At 41.1% G+C, this 24,494-nt stretch overlaps 4 protein-coding genes and 1 long non-coding RNA gene across 7 annotated transcripts; 1 reads left to right on the top strand and 4 right to left on the bottom strand.

Annotated features, from left to right (window-relative positions):
* Positions 1-100: 100 nt before the first annotated feature.
* LOC116203915 (syntaxin-132-like) lies at positions 101-5,847 on the bottom strand. The gene is made up of 13 exons (XM_031535894.1): positions 5,483-5,847; positions 4,530-4,640; positions 4,304-4,360; positions 3,730-3,778; positions 2,735-2,823; positions 2,578-2,651; positions 2,341-2,383; positions 2,188-2,248; positions 2,073-2,098; positions 1,897-1,974; positions 1,363-1,443; positions 938-1,003; positions 101-507 (listed from the first exon to the last, which is right to left on the bottom strand). Exons 1-13 carry the CDS (start codon positions 5,498-5,500, stop codon positions 334-336), a joined length of 927 nt encoding a protein of 308 aa, XP_031391754.1. The 5' UTR covers positions 5,501-5,847; the 3' UTR covers positions 101-333.
* A 1,444-nt stretch (positions 5,848-7,291) lies between these two features.
* Positions 7,292-10,597, bottom strand: LOC116203917. Its single transcript, XR_004156322.1, has 2 exons — positions 8,994-10,597; positions 7,292-8,871 (listed from the first exon to the last, which is right to left on the bottom strand). It is a non-coding gene; the product is annotated as an uncharacterized LOC116203917 (long non-coding RNA).
* Positions 10,598-10,986: 389 nt separating this feature from the next.
* LOC116203914 (linamarin synthase 2-like) lies at positions 10,987-13,199 on the bottom strand. Its single transcript, XM_031535893.1, has 2 exons — positions 12,564-13,199; positions 10,987-12,459 (listed from the first exon to the last, which is right to left on the bottom strand). The coding sequence occupies exons 1-2, from the start codon at positions 13,075-13,077 to the stop codon at positions 11,513-11,515; spliced, it is 1,461 nt and encodes a 486-aa protein (XP_031391753.1). The 5' UTR covers positions 13,078-13,199; the 3' UTR covers positions 10,987-11,512.
* A 1,108-nt stretch (positions 13,200-14,307) lies between these two features.
* Positions 14,308-16,292, top strand: LOC116203916 (myb-like protein X). 2 transcript variants are annotated; one of them, XM_031535896.1, is made up of 2 exons: positions 14,308-14,536; positions 15,086-16,292. In XM_031535896.1, the coding sequence occupies exon 2, from the start codon at positions 15,251-15,253 to the stop codon at positions 16,148-16,150; it is 900 nt and encodes a 299-aa protein (XP_031391756.1). In that variant the 5' UTR covers positions 14,308-14,536; positions 15,086-15,250; the 3' UTR covers positions 16,151-16,292. The 2 variants fall into 2 exon arrangements, with proteins under 2 accessions (XP_031391756.1, XP_031391755.1); XM_031535895.1 differs by having other exon boundaries at positions 14,310-14,536; positions 15,200-16,292.
* Positions 16,293-16,977: 685 nt separating this feature from the next.
* Positions 16,978-22,004, bottom strand: LOC116203913 (beta-glucosidase BoGH3B-like). 2 transcript variants are annotated; one of them, XM_031535891.1, is made up of 10 exons: positions 21,845-22,004; positions 21,270-21,547; positions 20,956-21,160; positions 20,766-20,856; positions 20,532-20,674; positions 18,493-18,736; positions 18,299-18,403; positions 18,032-18,214; positions 17,731-17,935; positions 16,978-17,574 (listed from the first exon to the last, which is right to left on the bottom strand). In XM_031535891.1, the coding sequence occupies exons 2-10, from the start codon at positions 21,286-21,288 to the stop codon at positions 17,078-17,080; spliced, it is 1,692 nt and encodes a 563-aa protein (XP_031391751.1). In that variant the 5' UTR covers positions 21,289-21,547; positions 21,845-22,004; the 3' UTR covers positions 16,978-17,077. The 2 variants fall into 2 exon arrangements, with proteins under 2 accessions (XP_031391751.1, XP_031391752.1); XM_031535892.1 differs by lacking the exons at positions 21,270-21,547; positions 21,845-22,004 and having other exon boundaries at positions 20,774-20,856; positions 20,956-20,989.
* Between the last annotated feature and the right edge of the window lie 2,490 nt (positions 22,005-24,494).

The following is a 24,494-nucleotide window of genomic DNA, read 5'->3' as shown; positions in this document are numbered from 1 at the left end:
AACTAAATAATCGTAGAATCGGCTAATGTGGACACACCAAACGGTTTTAGATGTAGTAATTGAGTACGCATATTCCCATAATTTTATAGGTGCCAAAGAGACCTGCAAAGAATACATATATGTAATTTAATTTCAAAGAAGTTGGGTTACACGCCAAATCACATACCAAAGAATCTGCGTTCAAGAACACTGGGACAACACACCAATATGAACAAGTAAATGTCTTTCCATGACGGTGCAAATATCGACACGAGTTACTGCATCGAGAATCAAATATCAATCGCATGTCGCTCTTCTATTTATAATACATTGACTAGCCAGCAGAAGCTTTGTTTATGCGCCCTTATTGTTATTCCATGGCTTCAGCACTGCAACGACGATGATCACCACAATTATGAGAAGGATGATGATTGCTATGCACATCCACTTCCTCGAGTTCTTCTGCAGGCTCTTCGCCCTTTGAAGAGCTGTGTTCCCGCTTTGAACATGATCGACTGCACTGGATACCTAGTTAAGAGCAGGCAAAGCAGATTAATTACAAACATATCCTGTGAATCCCATTTCACCTTAGATCGGATACCTAGATCAAGTATCTTCAAGCAATTTCTTTTGCTCAAATTTCAACTAGCACTTTCATCTGCAGAGACATTTCCTTCCTCTGTCCTTTAATTCAAAGGTAAAAAGAACAGTGTTTCTCCTTTTCCCTCGTCTAAGCTAAAACAGAGGTCTGGGCAATGGAAAGCAAACGAGCGACCCTGCTTAGGCTTTCTACAAAAAAAGCCCTTTAGCCATGAGTACGCTCTTGACTAAGGATGCTGGATCCTACGAGTAAGCATGCACTGGCCCGCTTTCCCCTAGTGAACTAAAGGACATTCTATGAACCAAAACTCACTTAGCTCTAATGAATTAGAGAACTTTCTATTGGGAGTCGGAATACCTGTGTTTCGATGTTGTCAAGCATGTCTCCTTGAGCATCCACCAACACGGCCATATCCAGAAATATCTGCATCACAACTAGACAGAGTTACAAAGAATTTTGGGAACAGAATCTGATGTCGTTCTCGAGCAAGTCTGAACCAAGTGAACCTGCACCGTCATGCTACATATAGACAAAACAGCATTGATTGGCGGCTAGATACAAAACTTGAATTTGGATCGGTAACACAACCCAAACCAATCGCACAACAAAAAACAAGCCAGTTTCAACCCACAGCATGATCACTCACTGCAAACTAAAGTCACTGTATTTGCTTAGACCAGCATAAAAATAAATAATTGGATTTTTTTTTCGAAATTGAGGCGCTTTCGGAATATAAAGAACTAGAATTGCTCTGGACCAGATGTATATAAGAGCAATGATACCTGTTGCAAACCAAGAAGCTTCCTCTCTAGGTCTCTCACTGCATCATGGCGCTCTTGGATTTCCGCCACAGTATCCATAATCTGTACAAGGATTTCTCATATGAGACAGATTCAAGACATTAACAAGAAATTTGAGTGAATAATAGACACTATGTGAAGTTTGTCCAAGACTTAACAAGCACGCTAGATGGTTTTTCCATGGGCATTTGTCAATGATGGTAGAGCAGCATAAAATACGTAATGATGTGTACTGATACTCTCCCTTTTTGAATGTCTCATCAATGAGAGAGAGGGGTAATATGCGTAAGATATACAAAAGAGAAGCACGACAGCTGCATGAGTTCATTAATATTGTGTTTCAGGGATCCTCTAGTTGGCTGGTTTTTGTGTGATGCAGTTGGAAGGCATATCCCTCAATTAACAAACCTATGGACCGAGCAACCTATAAAAAGTCTTGAACTAAAGTCATATCCTACCGATTCTATTTCAATCAATAAATGCATCTGAGAGAACCAAGTCGAGTAAAAAAAGAACCTGGCCTCGCCCTTGCTCCTGAATAGCCTTCTGGAAAATTTGTTCACTATCTCCAGTCTCGATTAGTCTATCAATTGTCTACAAGCAATAGGTAAACATATGAGCCATCAATATTTCGAGGGGACCAAAAAAAAAAAAGGAGGAGAAACTTATATATATATATATAGTAAACTCACCTCTTCATCGGCTCTGGTTCCCGTCACTGACCATCGCAAACACCAAAGAGCAAGGTCAATATCCATGTCACAGTAACCTCATTGAATTTAACTTCAAAAGTTACCAAGTGTGCACCTGTATATACACGCCTTTCAACGACCTCCCTATTTTCTTGCTGTATATTTTCCCTAAGGACCTGCAAATGGTTTTCGTATCTTTATTATTTATGCATGGAAGATCAAAACGGGAAAACGAACAGATAAACCTTCACGTTAATAGCAAAAGAACCTGAAATTCAGCCATCTTGTCTTTGAACTTTTTCTTCAAGGCACTGCAATGATTAAGTTATGTGTATTAATATCATTTACAGGACTACTGGACAAGTAATCCATAATGCCAAAGCAAAATTGAAAAAATTGAATTAAAACTCATGCTCCTACTATATCCAAAGCTGTACTGCTCGAAGGAATTAAATTAATTTGGGTAGGTTTAGAGTAACATTGACGAGAGGAGAGAGAAAGTTACATTGTTGTTGCAGTCCTGGATCGATCTACAGCAGTACCTTTCCCACAGCCAGGTTTCTGCCTATTTGTCAAATTCTGTACCAAGCAAAAGGAATGCTCTTATAAATAATTCGAGGAATATAATCACATTAAAGAACAATTAGCCACATATGAACTACCTCTCTATCAATCTCTTCAATCTTAGATTTTATAGAGCGAGCAACCTTTCCAACCTCATCAACTTCTTTCTCCATACGCTGCTTGATTGCTAACAAACAGCAGGTCCAATAAGCTCAGTGATAAGGACAGCAAGAGTACCTGATGTGATTCTCATGCATGAACTTGTCCAAATGTGAGATTTTGTATAGCAGAAGAATGAACTATCTACTTTTCGCCATTATGTTAGAATGCACCACGGGTATTAACCTAATACGCTGGACTGCCCTTTAACTTTTTGCTGTTCAAGTAGGTGTTATCAAAGCAAGATGAAAAGTTTGCAGGTCATAGATTGCTGATTGATTTTATGAAGCTCGATGGTCTCTTCAAATAATTCGGATTCAATTTGGAGAGAGAAATTGCGAGTATGCTACAATGATCCATGAATAATTAATTGACTCATTCTTCTATCTGTTGCTCCATCTATGCTACAAGTGATTGTAAAATTCAAGAGTGATCTCTGACTGGATTGTGCAGCACTCCTGCATCTATTCAGATTAATAAGACTAAATTTGGAGAGTTCCAAGTACTTGAATATTGTCAATGATATAAATGAGTTGATACTCCAGCAACCATGGGTACCCTTTTACATTAACATTATCTTAATAGCCACTTCAAACAAATGAAGGACTTCAACTTGGGTAACAAATTTCTTTGCATATTGTATCAGGAAGTGGTCATGACTAGTTAGATTTGATGTAAAACTATGGCCAACTTTTATAAAACAATATTTTTCCCAGGAAATCAATGAAGGGGGGGAAATTCTACTTAAGCCACATTTCTTGTCTATTAGGAAAGTCCCAAAAATCATAACCTGAGAAATGTAGATCAAGTGTTCGGCTATATGTTCTTTGTTTCAAAGAAAAAGAACAGGTAAACATCTCATAACATAGAATAAGAATACATCATTACCAAACTATAGCTCAATAGAATAGAAAGGAAGAAAGAGAGAGAGAACCTTTCATGGCAGCAGCTTTGGTTATTGCTTTTGAATCCTCATGTGCATCCTGTGCAAAGTAAAATTTCGACTTTAAAATCTGGGTCTCAGGACAACATTTATCATACCAATAACTTCTGAATCTTGCTATGTGTACATTCAGTGACCAAGAAAGTAACTAGAGAAAATAAATAAAGTTTGAACGTTGTCACCAACAAGTATTGGCTGGCCATGACCACTTGAAGATCTAGTACCAAACAACAAAAACCCAAGAGACGCAACTCACATATGCAAACGTAAACGAGGAAAAAAAATGAATGTCCCGGAAACCATTCAAAATTATGATATTGATCCATATCAAACAACGAGAAAAATACTCCACATGGGTCAGGGCAATCAACCCATGGCATTTGAATAATTGATCATGCCAGTCATGTTTGCCAAGAACTTAATGTATAATTGTTGGATGAAAATCTAATAAAAATAGTGAAGTAATTATTGTGAAGGGCCTCTGCTTGTCTGCACTCTACGACCGCTATGGAAAAGGGAAAGCATGGACTAGAAGAAAGCAACTGTAAAGTAATACATTTCATACCTGTAATTTCTTTAGCAAGTTATTCAACTTCCCTATTTGTTTTTCAATTTCTGTGACCTGAAAAATAAGGGGAATGGCATAAATGAAGAGTGTAAAATACACAATTGAGAATAACACCAGTTCTGAGCATTATGCTGAGATGTGCGAAAGCAATTTCATCACCAGCATGCATTATATTTGGTGGAAGCCGGAGAAACAAGTGAAAGCCTTTGGAAGTAGATGTTACCTTCTTAAAGAAGCTTTCTAAACCAAGCTCCCCTGAGTTCATTGGGGCATGCATGCCTAATTCAATATCTCCACCTCTAGAAGCTTGACCCCGAGGGATCTCAAAGGATTCCTGCAAAAATTTCATGAAGACAGCAATGAAAAGCTAAAGTCTAATCTCCATTCTCCCGCACCATATATTTCTGTTTTCTCATTCAACCATCAGAATTTCAAACAGGCAGATCTTATTCCCTTTACACCCTGTTCTCCACTTAACTTTTACATGTTCATCAACAAGGACGAGAACAGAGACTACTTGGAAATGTATCCTTCCAGCATAAACCACAGTCAAAAATAAGAATTTACAGGGAGCATATTAGTCGACAGCAATGCTGGACAAACCAAAGTATTGTGGTTAATGATGGACAGGTGATCAAACTACTGCTCCAGTTCAGAGCATAACATGCCCAAAGAATATGAAAATCTCAACTTATGCCAGATTAGTTTCCAGTGAATCAACTGATAAACTCATCTGAAAAGGGGGGGAGTAGACGACAACCTCATTGGGCTTCTGGTGTATGAACATTTGAAACAGCTAAGTAATCGATTGACTCCAACCCAAAAAAAAGAAAAAAAAAAAAAAAGGACGCATCTGATCGCTCGTAATAAGAATCATGAAGTTAGGGACAGACAAGGAGTAATGTAGGACCGACAACTGCGCAATGATCAGCTGTACGATGACCTCTACCGTAACTGGCCAATATTACGTAATGATCAAACAAAATGCTCAACGGAGAACAGAGTTAAGCCAATGCCCGACAACAAACGAGCTGAGATCCAATGCGGCATCATCAATCAAGCTCAGATCAAGACCCAGACGGAAAGACAACGTGCCAAAGGCAACCACCGATGGCACGTTACGTAACAAATTGAGCCCAGGCACGCACGGCATTACACAGGAGAAGAAGAAAGTACCGAGAGAAGGTCGTTCATTTTGGAAATGAGCTGCCGATCGAGAACGCTGCCACCGGGGAGAGAAACGAGCTAACGGGATTCGGCAATGGCGGATGATGCTCCTTTCCCCGGGCCGGCAGGCTAAGCTGAGGGGAGGAGGAGATCTGACGGGCGGTCGGAGGCCTTCAAGACCTGGCCCTCACAACGGCACAAATCCAGGTCTCACAGGGTTCCGAGAAGAGAGAGAAACCCCCCAATCAAGGAAAAAAGAGAGAGAGAGAGAGAGAGAGAATGAAGAGGAGGAAGACGAAGAAGAAGAAGAAGAAGAAGGGAAGAACAATAATGGTGCTTCTTTTTTTTTTTTTTTTTTGAACGGTGAAATTGTTGGGTTGGGGGGAGAGGAGACTGGGAAGGAACAGCGATGAGAGAGAAAAGCGAAAAGGATGGGAAAAAACAGCGACAGCGCGTGGACGCTGTTTTGTCTCTCTTCCCCACCCCCACCAGACGCACTCTCTCTGGTTTGTCCTTCTTTCCTCAATTTCCACAATAGTCCCTGAACGTTATGTTCTTGTCTCTTTCGGTCCCTACCCTCCCTTTCCCGTCTAATCAGTTCCATCCATAATTTCCATCTATGCATTGCCACGAGGAACTATGTCAATCTTTCTGTCTCCGACCAGAGGTTCTCAGACAAGATCTCGCTCGATATTGGAGATTCCTCGACCAGGAACCCTACACCTGATGACAACGTCAATGGCATCTTCAATTGAAGATAGTGTTGGAGGATTCTAGGTTGAGGATTCACGAGCTCCCTCGAGAATGCAAAAGGTCTTTAGAGATCGCTGCTACCATCTGATAATATTATCTAGTAAGGAACTATGTTATATGATCTTTGAAATTTTATGGACATAATTAGACAAAATGAGAGTACATGTGCCTAATTATAGAATGTTCTCCGCTTTTCTTTTCTTTTTTTCGGTTAATTAGAGTGAAGCTTTCTTCTTAGTTGTTCTCTTATTGATTAATTGTAATTATTAATCATATCAAATATATATTTTTTTCTTTTTTAAGGGATAATCAATCGCCTTGATCGACGAACTCAGGATATGTTTGATGTGGCTGTGGGGCATGCAAGCCTGCCATTGAACTGCAACCGACGTGGTTTTATTGTATGGATTGATATCATCCAGAGTTAAACATCATAACAATTTTAGATCATTTTATTAATTAATACAATTAATCGGATCTTACTTATGTGTGTCTGGGTTAATGCCACTGAAAATACCATATCCTTCAATATTTGACATTCTTTTAAACATGAAACTATATAACTAACTAATGGATAGTTGAAACATCATACTTGCGAGGACATTAGAGTTTGCAGTTAGTTGTGAAAATTTGTTTCAATTTTCTATCTTCTTTTTCGTTAGGAGGTTTATAATAGAGGTAGGAGTATGAGAAAGGAAAATTATGAGCATATGGAATGTCATTAATGAAAGTTAAATTAAAGAGGAATGGGTCTTGGTGTAGTAGCACAAGGTGCCGCCCGTAACCAAAAGGTTTTGGGTTCGATACTCATCAGTGGGACTTATGTGCCCTTTTTATTTGGCAGTTTGACACAAAATTAGAGTCTGTTATTCATAAAAAAAATGAAAAAATCTTATTATTATTCATAAAAAATCACATATTATTATGGCTTGTTTAATAATCATTATTATTTGACACGGAACTGGAATCTGTTATTCATAATAAAAAAATCTTATTATTATTCATAAAAAATCACATATTATTATGCCTTTTTTAATAATCATTATTAACTTTATTAAAAATTACTTTTTTTTAGCTCATAATGAGCTTTGCCCTTTATTAATCTTAAAGAACTGAAATGAAAGCATCTGCTCTACAAGAGTCTTAACAAATAAAAAACCTCATGACCTCAAAGGCTCATCAAACATGAAGACCTCAAACCCAATTTAAACCCACTACTAGTACAACCATTGTTACAAAATAAGAGAAAAATCAAACTCCCCAAGCTTCCAGTTGCCTCTTCTGGTGTTCTGTCTGTGCCTACAGGATCACTTGCTGAGCCCCCATCAATCTGCCTTGTACTGTCCCTCTAATAACATTCGAAATTCCTTCTATTGTGGGCACAACCTCCAAGTGAATAAAATCATTCCTTGCTTTTCCAGATGTAATACACATAGGCCTGCAAGGCAATTCTAAGGATAACTACAATACAAGAGTACTCTTCCTCTGGAATTTAACAATATTCCCATTCAACTTCAGATCTCCAGGCCCCAACTTCTCTGTATTGTCCAGCTGCATTCAACACCCTCTCCCACACTCTCTTAGTGAAAGGATAGGTAAAAAATATATGACCCCTTGTCTCCTTCTCGACCTCACAAAAAACACAAGATTCATCGATGCAATGGAATCATTGAGCCATTTTGTCCTTAGTTGCGAGCTTGTTATGAATAGGAAGCCAAACTATAAAGGAATGCCTCGGCACACATGGGAGAAACCAGACTAACTTGTGCCATCTCACCCTGTCGCCTTTGTCTCTCAATGCCTCCCAAGCACTTGCAATAGAAAAACCTTCCTTCTGATCTGCAACCCAGATAATTCTATCCTCAACTCCTTCTGTCAAAGTAAGATTAATTATCTCAGGAGGTAAGCACAGTCCACTTTGATGCCTAACCCTGCCAAACTCAGAGACAAACTCAGCGACAGTGAATTGTATTTGATGTCTGCTCCTGCATCCCCCAAAATGGTTGACAAGGGGGCTGAGGCTGCACCAGTTGTCGAACCAGAAGAAAACAGACTTTCCATCCTTCATTCTTGCCTGATAACAGGATATACACAGTCCCTCAATTGTAACAACTTCCTCCAAACGTATGAACAATCGGTAGGGGCTTCGAGAGACCAAAAGCTCCTACCTTTGATGAGCTAAGCCTTGACCCAAGCGATCCATAAAGACCCAGCTTGTTGAATAAAAACCATATATACCTGAGGCTGCAAGCCTTGTTCCAGACCACAACTTCCTTAATTCCCAAGCCTCCTTTTTTTAAGGAAGACAAACAAGTTTCCAACCCACTTTGGCCCCTTGTGCTCCAGTACTTCTTCCTCTCCATAAGAAAGCCTTACATCTTTTCTCCACTTTCTTCAAAACCTTTTTGGGTAGAGTGAATACAGTGCACCAGAATTTAAGAAGGGACTGGATAACCGAAGTTACTTGTTGCAGCCTCTCAGCATAAGAAAGTTTTTTAACAGCTCATCCCTCTATTCTGCTGGTATTCTTGTCAATGAGTAGTTTGCATTCTTTATCAGATAGTCTTCCAGGGACAAGGGGGACCCCCAAGTACCTTACAGGCAAGGCACCCTCCCAAAAACCACTCAACTGCAAAATCTGTCTTCTAACTCCAGGATCAACCCCAGCACAGAAAATCTCAGTTTTCCTTGGGTTCAACTTGAGTCCAGACATAGTATAAAATGCATTAAAAAATGCTCAAAATTATTTTGATAGAAGGAACATCACCTCTCAAGAATATCATAAGATCATCGGCAAATCCAAGTGCGTAAGTTGGACTTTAGAACATTTGGGATGATAAGCAAGCCTTCCTTCAAGAGCAGCTGAACTGAGAAGCTCTGAGAGCACCTCTATGGCCATGACAAGCAAATATGTTGAGAGGGGAACCCCCTATCTAAGATTGTTTCTTCCCTCAAAATGGCCATGCAATTCACCATTAATGACTACCGAGAATCTTGGACACAAATGCAGGCAAAAACCCAGTCAGAAAAACTCTTAAGGCATGCCAATAGCTTGAAATATATTCATAAAAAATCTCCAATCAACGGAATCAAAAGACTTTATTACATCAACCTTTATAGTGCACCTAGATGAAATTCTTCTTCTTCCATACCCTTTGACCAATTCACGTGCCAATAATATGTTGTCACCAATACTGCGCCCTTCCACGAAATCACATTGGCTTGGAGAAATGAAGTCAGGAAGAAGAGACTTTAACCTGTTAGAGAGTACCTTGGTGATGCATTTGTACACCACATTGCAGCAAGAGATAGGTCGAAATTCAGTCATCCTCGAAGGATTTAGAGTTTTTGGAACCAGCGTGATGCTAGTGTTATTGGTCTCCCCTAGCAGCTTAGCAGAGTGAAAGAAACTGAGCACAGCTTGAGTAAAGTCCTTTCCGACTAAATCACTAGAAGACTTATAAAAGTGAGAGCCAGAACCATTGGGGCCAGGGGCCCTATCCCCATGCATCGTCCATAGTGCAGCTTTCAATTCCTCAGGTGTAACTGGAGCAACTAGCACAGAGCAGGTATCCTCAGGAATGTTATAGTTCAGCAAATCTCTTAATTCACTGATATTTCCTCCTATAACTTCAGGATTAACTTTTCCCAAAAGATTCTGATAAATTTCCACAGCCCCAACAATTATGTCCTCAGACTCCTCAAGCCTTTCGCCATTTCCATTAACTAGAACCTTGGTGGAGTTCCTGGCTTTTTTTTTTTTTTCTTTATCTTCACGGTTCTGTGGAAAAAACTTGTATCATGACCTCCCAAAGACAGCCACCTAACTTTTGCCTTCTGCTTGTAAAACAATTCCTCTGCTAATTTTAAGTCGGTATATAGCTTATTCAAATGTTTATCGGTAGCAAGGACTTCAGAAACAAAGCAGCCAAGCATAATCTTCCTCTGTAATTCCTGCAAACTGTTCTTGAGCTAGCCTGACTCTGTTAGAAAGATCAGAGAACTCTTGTCTGTTAAAAATTGCTTTTTATTATTATTCCCGCTATTATTATCCTCCTATTAATTTATTTTTGTCAAAGGAGGTACCATTTATGGAAGTAGGAACAGCTGATTGTGCGGTCCACTCAGAGCATGTCTGAGTGGGGATTCATGTGAGGTTTTTTGTCTTGGTCTGTCTTGTTAAAGGTTGTTGGCCCTAACTTTCCCACTTACAGCTTTTCCTAATAATTCATTGCATCGTCAAATTTTATTTTTTAATTTGGAAGTAATCACAATATTCTAAACTTCCTGTTTTTTAATGAAGAGGGTGATCGGTTTCGCCGGATGGCCCATGTGAGTATTTTGTTAATTCACGGGACAGGTCAATCTTACTACAAATTGTATAGATGGCCGAATAAAAAGTAATTTTCTAAATGGTTTCTAGAGTTTTTAAAGAAATCATACTATTTAACTACCATGTCAATTTTATTGAGTTATTCTTTAAACCTTTTAAAAAATTGATTTTGAAATTCATATCGATATGTCTCATTGATGTGTCCTTGATCATCTTGTATATTTTATCTCATAATTTTATCAAATAACTAAAATCTGCCCGAGTGAATGAATCCAAAAATGAATGTTGCAGATTAAGAGTTATTTTACAAGTTCACCGGAAAAGAAAAAAAAGATTTATTTTACCAAACAAATGGTGAAAATTCACGACTCAAACAAGTCATTTCTTCAAACAAATAGGGCACTTACATGAAATAGATCAAGAAAAATTCACAGAGAAGGTTATTCTGTTTTTATTCGGCTTTTTCGGGTCAATTAGCTAACAAAACCCAATTCTTTATGGAAGTGCTATGGTCTCACCATATTTTTAGGCCAGGGGCTCTTGCCAACTAGTTCTATGGACCTACCTAACCAACAAGGACCTACCTAACCTACACAAGGGTTGGCGGATCGCATGATAAACTATGTCTATGAACCGTTTCACAATTTCCATCGTCGAGTAATCAAGTGAAAATGTCATCCAAATTTATGCAGTATTGTGTGCTTGTCCCGTGTCTGATCTTGCTGCATATTCCTTTTCTCCTCTCTATAAGGTACGGGAGACGTAGACTAGCCTGCTAGCCCTCGATCGGTCCATCCATGCTTTCAGTGAAATTATCTTCCCATTGGAAGGGGAAACAGAAAATGCTCAATACCCGGATTTTATTATCCTAATCACAACTCTTATGTGCACGAGACTGAGACTCTCGAATGGAAATTATACCCGAATCCATGTGTTCTACGAGGTTTAGACACCTAATATATATCATATCCCTCGTGATGGAGAACTTCCTTTAGAAACCGATCGAAGGCGGTGCGAGACAAACCACCAACCGAATTGGCCGCCTCGGCCTCCTTCTTCCAATACTGAGCTCTCTCCCTCATTTCCCAGCCTTTCTCCCCTCCCATCACTTCCCGAACCATCGACTCAATCTCCTCCCTTCTCACGTCCCCATCCACCTCCACGCCCGTCCCCCATTCCGTGCATGCGTACCGACAGTTCGTCTGCTGGTCTGCAAAGAATGGCCAGCAGATCATCGGCACGCCTGCGCACACGCTCTCCATCACAGAGTTCCATCCGCAGTGCGTCAAGAAGGCCCCGACTGCAGGGTGCTTCAGAACGTCATACTGCGGGCACCAATCCACAAGAAGCCCTCTCTCCTTGACGTCATCCGAGAACTCTGCAGGCAGCGTCGCGGAATCCCCCATTACAATGTCCTTCCTTACGATCCATAGAAACGGGCAATTGCTATTGGCAAGACCCCAGGCGAACTCTCTCAGGTGCTGCTCCGTCATCACTGTGACGCTGCCAAAGTTCACGTACACGACTGATTCGGGCTCTCTCTTGTCGAGCCACTCGAGGCACTTCATGTCTTCTTTCCATAGGCTAGACTGCACTGCCTTTAAGTCGGGTTCGTGCACAATGTGATGGGTCATGAGAGGGATGGGACCAATGGTGTAGATGTCAGGGAACTTGTCTGCAATTGCAGATAGGACCTCGTGCTCGAATGCATCGAAGGTGTTGAAAAGGATGGCGGTGGATTTGAGGCAGTTCTGCGCTTCTTCACCCATGAAGTCGAACATTATGCTATCGGGATTTGTCGTTCTTATGTGGCTAGGAATATCCCTGAGTCGAATGTTTCTCATGCCAGGGATCCAGTCAATGGGCGTCTCAAGTGTGAAGTCGACCATGAAATTATCATCTGGAAAATAGCCAGGCAGCAAACTTAGTTAATGTCTAGAAATCGAGTCTATCGTCTTTGATTAGAGCTTGATCCTGATCCCGATAAAAGAGTAACTAAAGTACCTTTAAACGGAAAGATCCCTCTCCGGACAAGCTCGCGGTAGTGGAGGTAAGCCATGAAGCTGCAAGCCGAAGCGGTCCAGAACTGAACCGCGGGTACCCCAAGCTCCGCCGCAGCATCTATTCCGAAGCTCATGACTCCGTCTGCCACCACGCAGCTCACCTTGGGCAGCTCAGGGCAGGAGTTCAGCCGAGCCAGCAGCTCCCTGAACGGTCCTAGGCAGTTCTTCCTTACCGAGTCACAGAGCGAGGGGACGTGCTGGGTAGCGTCCTGATTGGATGGCGGGAGTCCATCAGGGATGGCCTGGAACTGGAAATCGGGCAAGCCCTCCATAAAGTGGGCGCCATGGGACCGGACCAGGCGGCGGTGGTTGAACTCGGTGTTGACAAAGGTGATGTGGAAGCCCCGGGAATGGAGGAGCTTCGCCAGGGCGATGAGCGGGGTCACATGGCCCTGGGACGGGTACGGGATCACGACAGCATGGGGCTTCGTGTTCCTACGAGGAGCGGGGTCCATGAAAGTGGGGAAACTAAAGCGGACAGCGGCCTTCCCGCGGCGGATTTAAGGATGTCCTCTCGGTTCACATGGCGTCGCAGCGGCGGAGGAGGCAGTTGTCTGCGAGCTTGCAATCTTAAACTGACACACAGGGCGGTAGCATTGGGAATTGGAATGTTAGTTATCGGAAAGCGATGGCTTGGACGATTGCAATTTGCGAGGACTTTTTCTAAAATATCTTAAATAGTCCTAACAATGTCGAAAGAATCAATTAAATAATCAAGAATAATTATATTAATTACTCAAGGGACTAAGATTTATTCACTATTTGCTGCAATGCGATTGATACTCTCTCATATCATGTGACGAGATACGATTACAAAAGAATTTATAATACCTAAATTTTTCAAAATTTCTATAGGGGATTTGGTGTAGTAGGTAATCACACTCCCGGACTCCGAAGCTGTTAGCTAGCACAACCGCCCTCAGTGTGCAACCCACCACCAAAGCGCTTGTGATCAGCAAGAGATAGGATTAAAGATGAATTTGTAATAAGTGGATCCTCAAAAATTTCTCTATTCAAATCGAAAAAATTTCCATTTGATTCTTTTTTTTTATGTGAAAATTAGGGGTTTGGTGTAGTGGGCAATCATATCCCCGAAATTCGGCGCTATTGGCCAACACAACAACTCTCGCAGGGCGCAACCCACCACCGAGGCGCTAGCGGTCAGCAGGGCGAAGTTGACTTGGACTCCCACGTGCAACTTAGGAGAAACACAATAGCACGGGGGGAGAATTGAACTCGTGACGCCAATCCATCAAGCCTTAACCACAGACTATTTGGGTACCTTTTTTTATGTCAAGAGTTTTTATTTATTTATTATTTTTTATTACAATAAAGGTTTGTGGGCTTTGTACTGTAAAATAAAATTTTTAATAACTAATAAAAGGACACAGTTTCATTGATAGAACCTCTGAGTTATCTGCTCAATTCAAGATGAACGAAAGTCCAAGGGAGCAACGGTGATACTTGAAATTGTTGATGGCCAAAAACATAATTGTGAGAAGAAGGAATTCAGATCATTTAATGAACGGGAATAATTAAGCCGAGTCTAGCATGTCTCGATGTCTTGTAACATCGGGATCCCGACCGTCCTCCTGCGTGGGCCCGCATGAGTGCCACCGATGGATGGTCTTGCGTGGATCCCACGGTCATGCTTAGAGTTTCCGTTAAGCAAAACTGATGCCCAAGAGTACCACTGTTCCTGTCTCCCTTAATTTGCGTGGGCACTGTGGGCATCTGCCACGCAACCACCTGTGGAGAAATTTCTCTACTGGCCGGGAATGGATTCGACCCGGCGGAGGAAGGAAGCCGTGAATGAGCATAAAGGGACGAAGAGCTTCTCCCCTCACCTCCTCCTCCTCCTCTAGCAGAAGAATCCCAATTCATTCAAGCAACCAACAGGAAAAGACACAACAGGTGAGTCTTTTATCTTCTGGGTTTCGATGATCATCTCATGAAAGATCATCCTTTTCCTCTGGACTATGATTTTTCCTCTTTTTGTATCGTTTTTTGGGGATGATCATAGACGAAGGCGACCAGTTTCTGCATATTATGTAGGAGACGATTAGGATTTTGTGCGTTTGTTGTTGTTCATGGAGATGCTAATCAGAGCATTTTAGTAAACAAGATAATGTCTTTTCCTGTCTGTTACTGCACTGGATGACACTCTGTTAGTCACTTGGATGATATCGGAAAGCGAAATGTTTCGGCTTTCTCATTGTATGAACGCTGTCTAGTTGTTCTCCGATGCATTTGTACCAGATACTTCAAGCGTCTCTCAGTTTTTTGTGCGTAATTTGCCGGGTGATAGGCAGCAAATATGTCATTTTTAAAATGCAGCTACTTCCCGTGAGATCGAGTATTTCTCTTTCGAATTAGTTGCCATATCTCTTATTGTTTTCTACCGCAATAACATCAATAAGCAAGGCTAGTTTTGATTAATGTGTTTGCATTGTATGATTGCAGAATCTCTTTATTCGTCAGATGGTGCTGAAGTTTTGGCCGTGGTTTCAAGTTCTTATAAAATTATCAATCTTTCGGTTCATTGATGGATTCATTCCGTTTTTCCCATCCTTCTAGGTGCAGAAGACGAAAAGATTTTAATTCGGGCTCCTGGAAGAGAAGGCTGACATGGCTGACAATTGTGGTCCTGTAGTAGGTGGAGTGGAAAAGGTTAAAAAGGAAAAGCTTAATCTCAAGCTGAAGAGCAAGAGCACAACCTCCGAATCAGTCGATGAAAATGGTAGAAAGACAGAGACAGAACTTGAATTAAAGGCGAAATGCATAGAGAAAGTGAAGCCGTCCTGCAAGAAAGAGAAGGCAGATAAACACAAGGTGAAAGATGAGGATAAGTCGGTGAAGGCAGAAAAGGAAGCCAAGAAGGAGAAAGATGAAAAGGAAGGGAAAGAGAAGGCTAAAGACAAAGACAAAGAACTGAAGGAGAAAGAGGATATCAAAGATGAGGAGAAAGAAGAGAAGAAGAAGAAGGAAAAAGAGAAAGGGAAAGACAAGAAGTGCGAGGTTGAATCGGGTGAGACTAGTGAAGGTGAAGATGAGAAAATTAAAAAGGAGAAACACGAGGATGAGATTGAAGAGCGAAAAGGAGGCAATGATGAGAAGGAGGGGAAGGGAACGGAAAAGAGAGATGCGGGTAATAAAGAAATGGAGAAGGACAGCGATGAAGAGGATAGGAAAGGAGAAGACAAAGGCAAAGAGGAGGTCGAGGGACAGGAGGATGCAGATGATAGAAATGACTTTACCTCAAAGGGCAAAGCCGAACAAGAAGGCCAGGTAGAAATTCAACAGGACAAGACTGACCAAGAGAAGAAGGGCAAGGGTGAGAAGAAGAGGAAACTTGGTCACAAGGACAAGAAAGAGGACCTTAGCAAGTTAAAAGAGAAGCTGGAGAAGATAAATGCCAAGATCGAAGCACTTCTGGAGAAGAAAGTTGAGATCATGAGGCAGATTAAGGAGGCCGAGAACCAGACGCGAGACAAGAATGGGAAACCAGCAACTGATGCTAGCTTCTGATGCGGTTCAGCAGCAGATCCTAACGTTATGATGTTCTTAACATCATACCCCTTGTAATTTCTTATATACTTTTCCTGGTTTCTTGTATAGGTGACCAAGGATTTGAACCTGAATAAATTGTTTCCGAGTATTGACTAGTTTATCTGTGTCTGAACTTATGTGCTTTGCATTACGATCTCGGGAATTCTGAGGTGGGTTGAGGGAACCCGTTTGAAACTCATCGACCATCTCTGTCCAAGTCTCTGCGGTGTCCCGGAGGGGTTGGAGCTCTCCTTGGCTACTCATGTTCTCTTTCCGAACTTAAGATGATAAGTTGCTGGACTCAAAATCTCATATAACCCTTCTAATTTTTCTTTCATGGCCGGTGTGGAATTGTTTTCTTATTTGACTCCCAACAATAAGACAATGAATTTTAGCTGTGCCAAGGAGTCTATAGTATGCTCCTATGCAGTTATGCCGACGTAATACTTCATCAGCCCAACGGAAGCCACACTACGTTCAATCCGTAGCACTTGGCCACTCCTCCAAAGTCACCCGCTTCACGAGGTCGTTGATTCGGATTTTCAATGGCTGTTTAAGGTATCTATAGTTGACATAGTCTGTTTCCGGTCTCTAAGGTGGATAAGTGACGGAGGTGGGTATGATTTAACCCTAGATAAATCGAAGCCTTATCGACGTGAACTCTACCAGGATTATATCTCGAGGATTCTTCTCGATGTGTCCCGTGTTTTAAATTCTGTCAATTTTTTAGTTCGTTCTCCTGCTTCTAGTTAAAGCACTTGTTTTTCCGGAGCTATTAGAATATCGATGCGATGTCTCGGGAATTCTCTCCTCCGAAAGAAAGAACTCGATTTTATTTGTCTCCAGTGAAGATGATGCAATGTTTCTTAAAGACAGTAAGGTGGAAAAATGAGTTAAAACCAAAGGTTACAATCTCAGTTGCTGATGGGTGGGTTTGGTGGTCAAGCCGAAACCAAATGGAAAGAGTGGGTCGTAATGGGCGTCGCCGACGTTCATGGGGAGCTGATCGACCGTCTTGAACCATGTCCGAGGAAGCTTTCCGGTAAACCTGTAATCGCCGAACAGGACATCTGTGACACCCTGTCCTTCAGTACCAGGGAGCCACGCTGCCACGAGAGCGCCTATCGATGAGACATATGGCTGAAGAACAACTGGACGGCCTGAGATGACAATTACAACGCACTTCACAGACCCGCAGACGTTTGTGATGGTGGCGGGGCCTGGGTCGGGGATAGTTAGGTTCAGGTTGTCCCCGAATGTTTCGGCATATGCGGGCTCGCCCACTACCACTACTGCATAAGAGAATCCTCCTGATTTCACAAAGTCTGCACTGGGATTCTCTTTGTAGACAACGTCGGTCTTTCGATCAACGGTGTCCTTAATGGCTTTGAGGATCGTGGTGCCTGTTCAAGAGAGAGGGCAGCAGGGATCATCAGGAATCCAAAGTCGGGATGAGTTTGAATCTAAAAGGAAGTTCTTTCAACCTGTACAGAATGCTTCTAAGTGGACATAAAAGAGGTAAAGAACAAGTAAAAGGGAGTTCAAGACGTGAAAGTTACCGCTCGTGAGGTTGTTTCCGCTGAGACCTTGCCACTCGATTGTCCATCCACCACACTGGTACCCAAGGTTATCAGCGTGGCTTCCTGCAACGAGTATCTTCGGTGCGTTCTTGGGAAGCGGAAGCACTGGCCCATCAGCAGACTCGCCGTTCTTCAGCAACACTAAGGACTTTCTAACAGCTTCTCTAGCCAGCTCTCTGTGCTCCTGTTAATACCCGAAAAGAGAGAATGAGAAACGTAGTCTCATTGTATCACTTGTACATCGGGCTCTTGATCGACTTCTAACCAACTATTAACTAACCTGACTTCCTAATTGTTTGACTAGGCTGTCATCAGCCAATGGATGCTCAAATAGGCCCATCGTGAACTTAACCCGAAGGATTCTGCTCACTGCATCGTCGATTCGGCTCATCGGGATGATCTTGCTTTTCACTTGCCTGGTTAGTTCATTGATGAACTCTGTGTAGGTGTATGGAACCATGATCTGTAAAATACCCGAGAAACAACCATGAGAAGTTATATTGAGTGTGTTATCTAACAGTTTGAGCAAGGATATAAACTGACTAACCATATCAATGCCAGCAGAAACTCCAGCTTGTATGGAATATGAGTAATTGGCATGAGGCGGCGAGGTGATCCTATCGATTCCTTGCCAATCGGATATCACAAATCCCTACAATCCCATAAGATACGTTCATCAGCTGCAATTATTTTTCTGTTATGTTTAAATTCTGAGCCAATCGAAGGAAGATTTGGTTTTACTCTGAATTTTAGTTTGTTCTTGAGGAACCCTGTGACGAGGTCACGATTCGCGTGCATCTTGATCCCATTCCAGCTTGAGTATGAGATCATGACTGTGGAGACACCCTTGATAATCGAGTTGTGGTACCCAGGCATGTGGATGCTGAGTAATCCGTGCCAGTCAGTGACCGTGTTGTTCTCGTCAATTCCATTCGTGGTCCCTCCATCTCCCACGTAATGCGTTGCGCAAGCTGCAACGTTCTTCCTGCATAAAGCACACACCAATTAACTTAGTACTAACTTTTCGATTTTGCCGTGTCGGATGTTCCGATTCGAACATGGAGGATGGAAATTTGGATGTTGAAGATGACAGAGTGATGCAGACTATCAAGTCAATGCCATTTTAATTTATCCTTTTGTCTTTTTTGCAGTATTGTTCTTCACAAGTTGTTATGTGGAACTCATGGTCCACCACACCATCGAGTAAGGCCATCGACGGACGAGTCCAAAGGTGGATGTTGCTTTCTTGGACGGTATCACTGGACACGTTCAATGGTCTAGAACCAACTTTTCGATCGGAACATCCCCCGGATTCTGTTTTTTGGGAAATCAAGATGGTCCCGAATGTCAAAGTTACCGGCCTTTTTTGAAGTCCCCGTGCTCCGAGTGGACCAAAAGGAAAAGAACAGATAGACTGATATAAATCTTGCAGGTGTGTCAAGTTAGTGCATCAGAAATGTCGATCCTTCCTCTGGAAAGGTGTCAAGCAACATGCAGGGGGAACAAGATCAGTTGGGAGACTGTTTGCCTTCCCAAAGCTGAAGGAGGTCTCGGTATCAAGGACCTGAGTTTGTGGAATAAGGTTTGTGTGCTTAAAAACCTATGGTCTCTCCTTATAAGTTCAGGGTCTCTTTGGGTAGCTTGGGTTAAAAAACACTTAACCAAAGGCCGCAGTATTTGGTCTTTGCGCATACCTGGTAACTGCTCATGAAATTGGAGGAAACTACTGCAGCTCCGTCCTCTAATGTTTCCCTTTGTTAGTTATCGAGTTGGTTCTAGCTCTTCTATCTCTTTTTGGCATGACTCCTGGCTCCCAGTGGGTCCATTGATCAAATTTTGCAGCAGAGGTCTCCATTGTTTCCCTACTCTTGGAGAGCACGCACAGGTGAGCGCTGTTCTGAAGGATGGTATATGATATTGGCTGAGAACCTCAGACCCTCAAGCCCCCCTGATCCAGGACATGGCTGCAGCACTCGAACTTTCCTATCAGGACAGGGTCTTTTGGACCCCTCACAAGTCGGGGCAGTACCTCTCTTCTACTGCCTGGAAGTGTTTACGTCCCGTAAGTCCAAGAATTGAATGGAGCAATGCCATTTGGTTCAACGGGCACTTTCCTCGTTCTTCATTCATTAGCTGGCTTTGTGTACATAACAGATTAGCGACTAAGGACCGTCTTTTAAATTGGGGGATTCAGCTCGTAGCAGCTGAATGTGAATTTTATAGTTCACAGTGGGAGACCCGTGACCGCCTCTTTTTTGAATGTCCTGTCACTCAAGGAATCTGGAGAAGTCTGTTAGCTAGAATTGGCTTGCATCGCTCTATGGTCTGCTGGATTTCGAAATTCAATTGGATAACCTCCCTTCGAGGCAGGAAACTTGATGTGATTTGTCTGAAACTTCTCTGGACGCATTATATTTACAGTATATGGAGAGAGAGGAACGCTAGAATCTATCAAGGTCAGATCTCATGTACAGCAGCTATGGTTCGGAAGATATTTGCAGACGTGAAAGCAAAGTTAATTGTTCTCCCCCGGTTCTCTCACAAAGTTGTACATTCTATTCTAGTCGATTATATGTTTAACCCCCCTCATTCTGCTCATAGCTAACACATTCTACAGTGTAATTAGGGGTCTTTTAGTTTTGTTGATTTTTTGGAGTAAATAGTCCTTGATGTAAATCCCTTTTGATTAATGAAAGTCTCTACCATTTATCCAAAAAAAAAAAATCTTGCAGGTATGATTTCACATATTGAAAGTGTTGAGGTTTCATTAGTTTTCTTACTGCCCGGCGACAAAAGGGCGTCCCTTGTCTGCGGCAGGGACGACTCCTTGTAGTCCGGATATGATCTCGGTCATTGCTTGAACTATTTTGGGGTCTTCACTGTAACTCTCATAACATCTCCCCCATCTCGGGTCTCTGCAGACCTGTAAAAGAGCAGATAAAACTAATAAGCTACCAAAAGCCCGGGATCTAACTAGAAACCAATGCTCGGGTTTGAATTTTCTCCGCCTGTACTGCAATACATGGAGCGAAAACGTATGGAATTCCCGTCGCTCTGACTTCAAGCGCTGTTGCAGCTCCAATCCTCTTCACCAGTTCAGGATCTCTGATTCAGTGAGAAAAGGCAAACAATCATCAAATGTGCAGGCCAAGAGCATAACAAATTGAACGTGGCTACTGTGATAGTGTACATCCATTTAGTTACCTAGTGGCCCCTAACCCGACATTATGAGGAAAGATCGTCGCATTGTACACATTGTTGTGTCCATGAAGGGCATCGATCCCGTAGATCATTGGGATCCCAAGCCTAGTCGACAGAGCACGCTTCTGAAATTCATTGACCATGTTGATCCAAGTCGGAGCAGAGGCCTGCTTAACTGGAACACTCCCTCCCCCACTTAATACACTCCCTGCACCAAAACGAAAAGCATATATCATGGCCCTTTCACTTCGACTCGGTGCATTAGACCCGATTTAATGCGAAATACATAAAAAGTACTGGATGATGAGAGCAATTACCGATGTAGTACTTCTTCATGACCTCAGCAGTCGCGTTCTCTCATTCGATCTGGGTCATCTGCCCAATCTTCTCCTCCAGGGTCATTCGGCTCATCAGGTCCTTAATACGAACATTGACCGGCTGCTTCGGGTCCTTGTACTTCATGTATTCTGCCGCCAAAACATCAGCACAGCAGCAGAACAGCAGCAGCAGGCCAACCAGAACGATGGGACTCCTCATGATTCCTTCTCCTCGCCCCAACTGGATCGCCGCTCCAGCGGAAAACGCTCGAGAGCGGCTGCTATCAAGAAAAAAGAATTCAGGGAGGCGTGTCAAATGACAATAACCTTTCGGGATATCTATCAAAGAACATCAGACAGGTCTAAATAAGAATGACAAATCCTATTCATTAAGGATAAGAATGAAAGCTCAAGCTCGGAAAGGTATTGGAAAGATGGAAATGGCGCTAATGGTGATAAAGAGGAAATAAATCTGCCGACATCTGACAGTTTAAGCAGAAATGGAAGGCTCACAAAACGAAACATCTCCATATATCATTCAAGAACTCGAAGCAGAGCAATGGAGTCAAACTTACACTGTGGATTGGTATGGACGTAGGAGCTGCTGACTGCTGAGAACGTCTTCAAGTTTCCCTCTAAATTTTCTTATAAAGTTTTTTTTTTAACATTTTTTACATATTCCCAACTTTTTAGATGTATTTACTATCCGTTTCCTTAGATATCTTGCACCTTCTTACTTAAAATCTCGTATCTATCGTTGTTTGGTTCAAATTTGATAAGATTCACAGCTGCGTAACCTCGACGGGATTTGTGAGTTTCGTCCCGTTCGGACCCACAAGGATTTTGATCATAATAGCGTTATCAACACAATCTATCATGATTCCTTATCCAAGGACCAAGGACATTACAACCATGAAATGATATGGTAGAAGTGGGCTTATAGGGCAATCCATGATGAACTCCACCCCCCACACAACCCACCATGAAATGATATGGTAGGAGTGGGCTTATAGGGCAATCCATGATGAATTCCCCCCCCCCCCCCCCCCCCCCCCCCCCACACACCACCACAACCCACTAGATTCGATGTTCTTAAATGGGTCATTTTGTATTAGCCAGAATAAAGGAGGTCATATTGAAAATATGTGTTCAATCAGCTTTACCTTGGTAAATATTAAGCTGCTCTCTTAATTAAATGCATTACTTACATATAAATTTCGTGTAATGAAGTACATTAATTCAGTTTTTTTTATTAGTTATCTTAAAATCTATATTCTAGGAAAAGTCAAAATTTTCCAAAGCAATTATGATTTTTTTTATTGTATTTTGAAATGCTCTCTAACGAGATATCGGTTGTCTTAGCTAAAACAATCCATTATAATTTAATTTTACATGCCACATAATTTTTTTTCGCTACCTTATGCATTATGTGATCGAATGGTACATATCAATGTACGGAAGTCTAAATTACTGCGCGTAAAATAAATTATAGGAAGATATAAATGAGGCGTCATTTGTGGCCATTTGCATTGGTGGTCCATAAGATGGTATCACAAGCCAACTTTCATGCATATTGCGGTCCATCACCAAGTAGTCAATTTTCTGGTCCTCCATTATTTGCCTAGAGGACTGACAAGGAATATCTAATAATCTGTATGAACTTCACGTTGATCACGATTCAAAGAGAATTCAAATCTAAGACCGCTATCTTATAATTAAGGTGTAAATTCTGATTAATCTTGCTGCGACGCTGACGTCTCTTGAGGCCATCATAGTCCTATTTTTTGGGTACTTTATTCATTTTTGCTGCAAGATGTAACTGTAGCTCTAGAAAGAGAGACACGAGACATAGTGACAATTGATGAATGGATAAAGAAATCTCATAAATAAAAATTGAACCTAAGGAAAGCAAAATTGTCATGCGGCATTTGGTCGGATGAATTTAAGCAAAAGGGAAAAGCAACTTTCCAGCTTGACAATTCCCCCATTTTTTTTCCATGCTCTTAAATTCCAAACATTAACAAACAAAATTGCATGCTTTGAAATTGTATTATAAATTTTGTCACATAGATGTAAGGAAAAAGCTTTGTTCTTTATTTTCCATGTGAAAAAATACTGAGATTAGGACCTAGAATTCGGACTTTGCGGGTTGAGACTCTTAAAGGGACGAATATATAAGATTCACATTTCTTGAAAATGGAGGGCGAATATAAAAAATTTCACAAAATTTGAAAAAATATGTATAGAATTTTTTAAAACATGAAAATTTTAAGAATAACAAACGCCAAATATTTTATTTTCAAAAGGAAATATGGCATATGTTATTTTGTGACGAAAATTGAACTCAAAAGCTATTAAAAATGTGATTCTTTGTGCGGATCATGCAACTGCTAAAGATTATTCCAAGTGAAATTTTTCTGCCCTTTTATTTCATTTTTCTTATCCCTTTATTAAGTTCATGGTCTTACTTAACTATAAACAAAAACAAAAGTCAGGTTATACTTATCGGTGATCATCTTAAATAATTAAAACAGATCCCTCCTTAAATCGATACGGACATCTTTCAAGACTGCATTTTTTACACTATTTCAGTTTTTTCAAAAGAGAGTAATAAAATCTTTAAAAGTAATGACATAAAGTAGCCATTTATTCATGGTAATGTGATTGTTGCTATTTCTTGGCTTCCAAAGTTTGAACCTCTTCCTCATTCGTTACTATCTTTTATTTTTATCCTCACTTTTTATGCTAAAATGAATATTAAATAAGTATCCATTTATCTATAGAATCAGTAAGGTTTGCCATAATGCATGGGATTTAGATACTCAACTTAAATTTGATAATATCTATAACTCCTCAAAGTATGATAAAAATTTAAATGGATGCAGTAATCATGGTATTTTTAAATATAATCAAATCAGAAATTTAAAAAAGAAAAGTGAATCTATGAAAGAATAATGATAAAGTTGAATAATGGTCTTATATAATTTGATAAAATAATCTTTTATAAAATTAATATATGACAACTATAAAATGTTCTAACAAGAGAGGTTGTGAGCCTTTATCTTATAAATTATTTTTGTAATTAAGCTATTGGCATTGTACTTACACTAGTGCAATCGTGTATATATGTTTCTTAAAATAAAATATTGTATATAAATTAATAAATCTCCTCAATTATGATAGCATTGGTATTTACGGCAACAAAGGGGATCTGATTATCACTTC

The sequence above is a fragment of the Punica granatum genome, chromosome 4 (assembly GCF_007655135.1).
Source record: "Punica granatum isolate Tunisia-2019 chromosome 4, ASM765513v2, whole genome shotgun sequence".
Classification (NCBI taxonomy): Eukaryota; Viridiplantae; Streptophyta; class Magnoliopsida; order Myrtales; family Lythraceae; genus Punica; species Punica granatum.
Note: the sequence above shows the minus strand (reverse complement) of the source record. Positions and strands in the feature narration are given on the sequence as shown.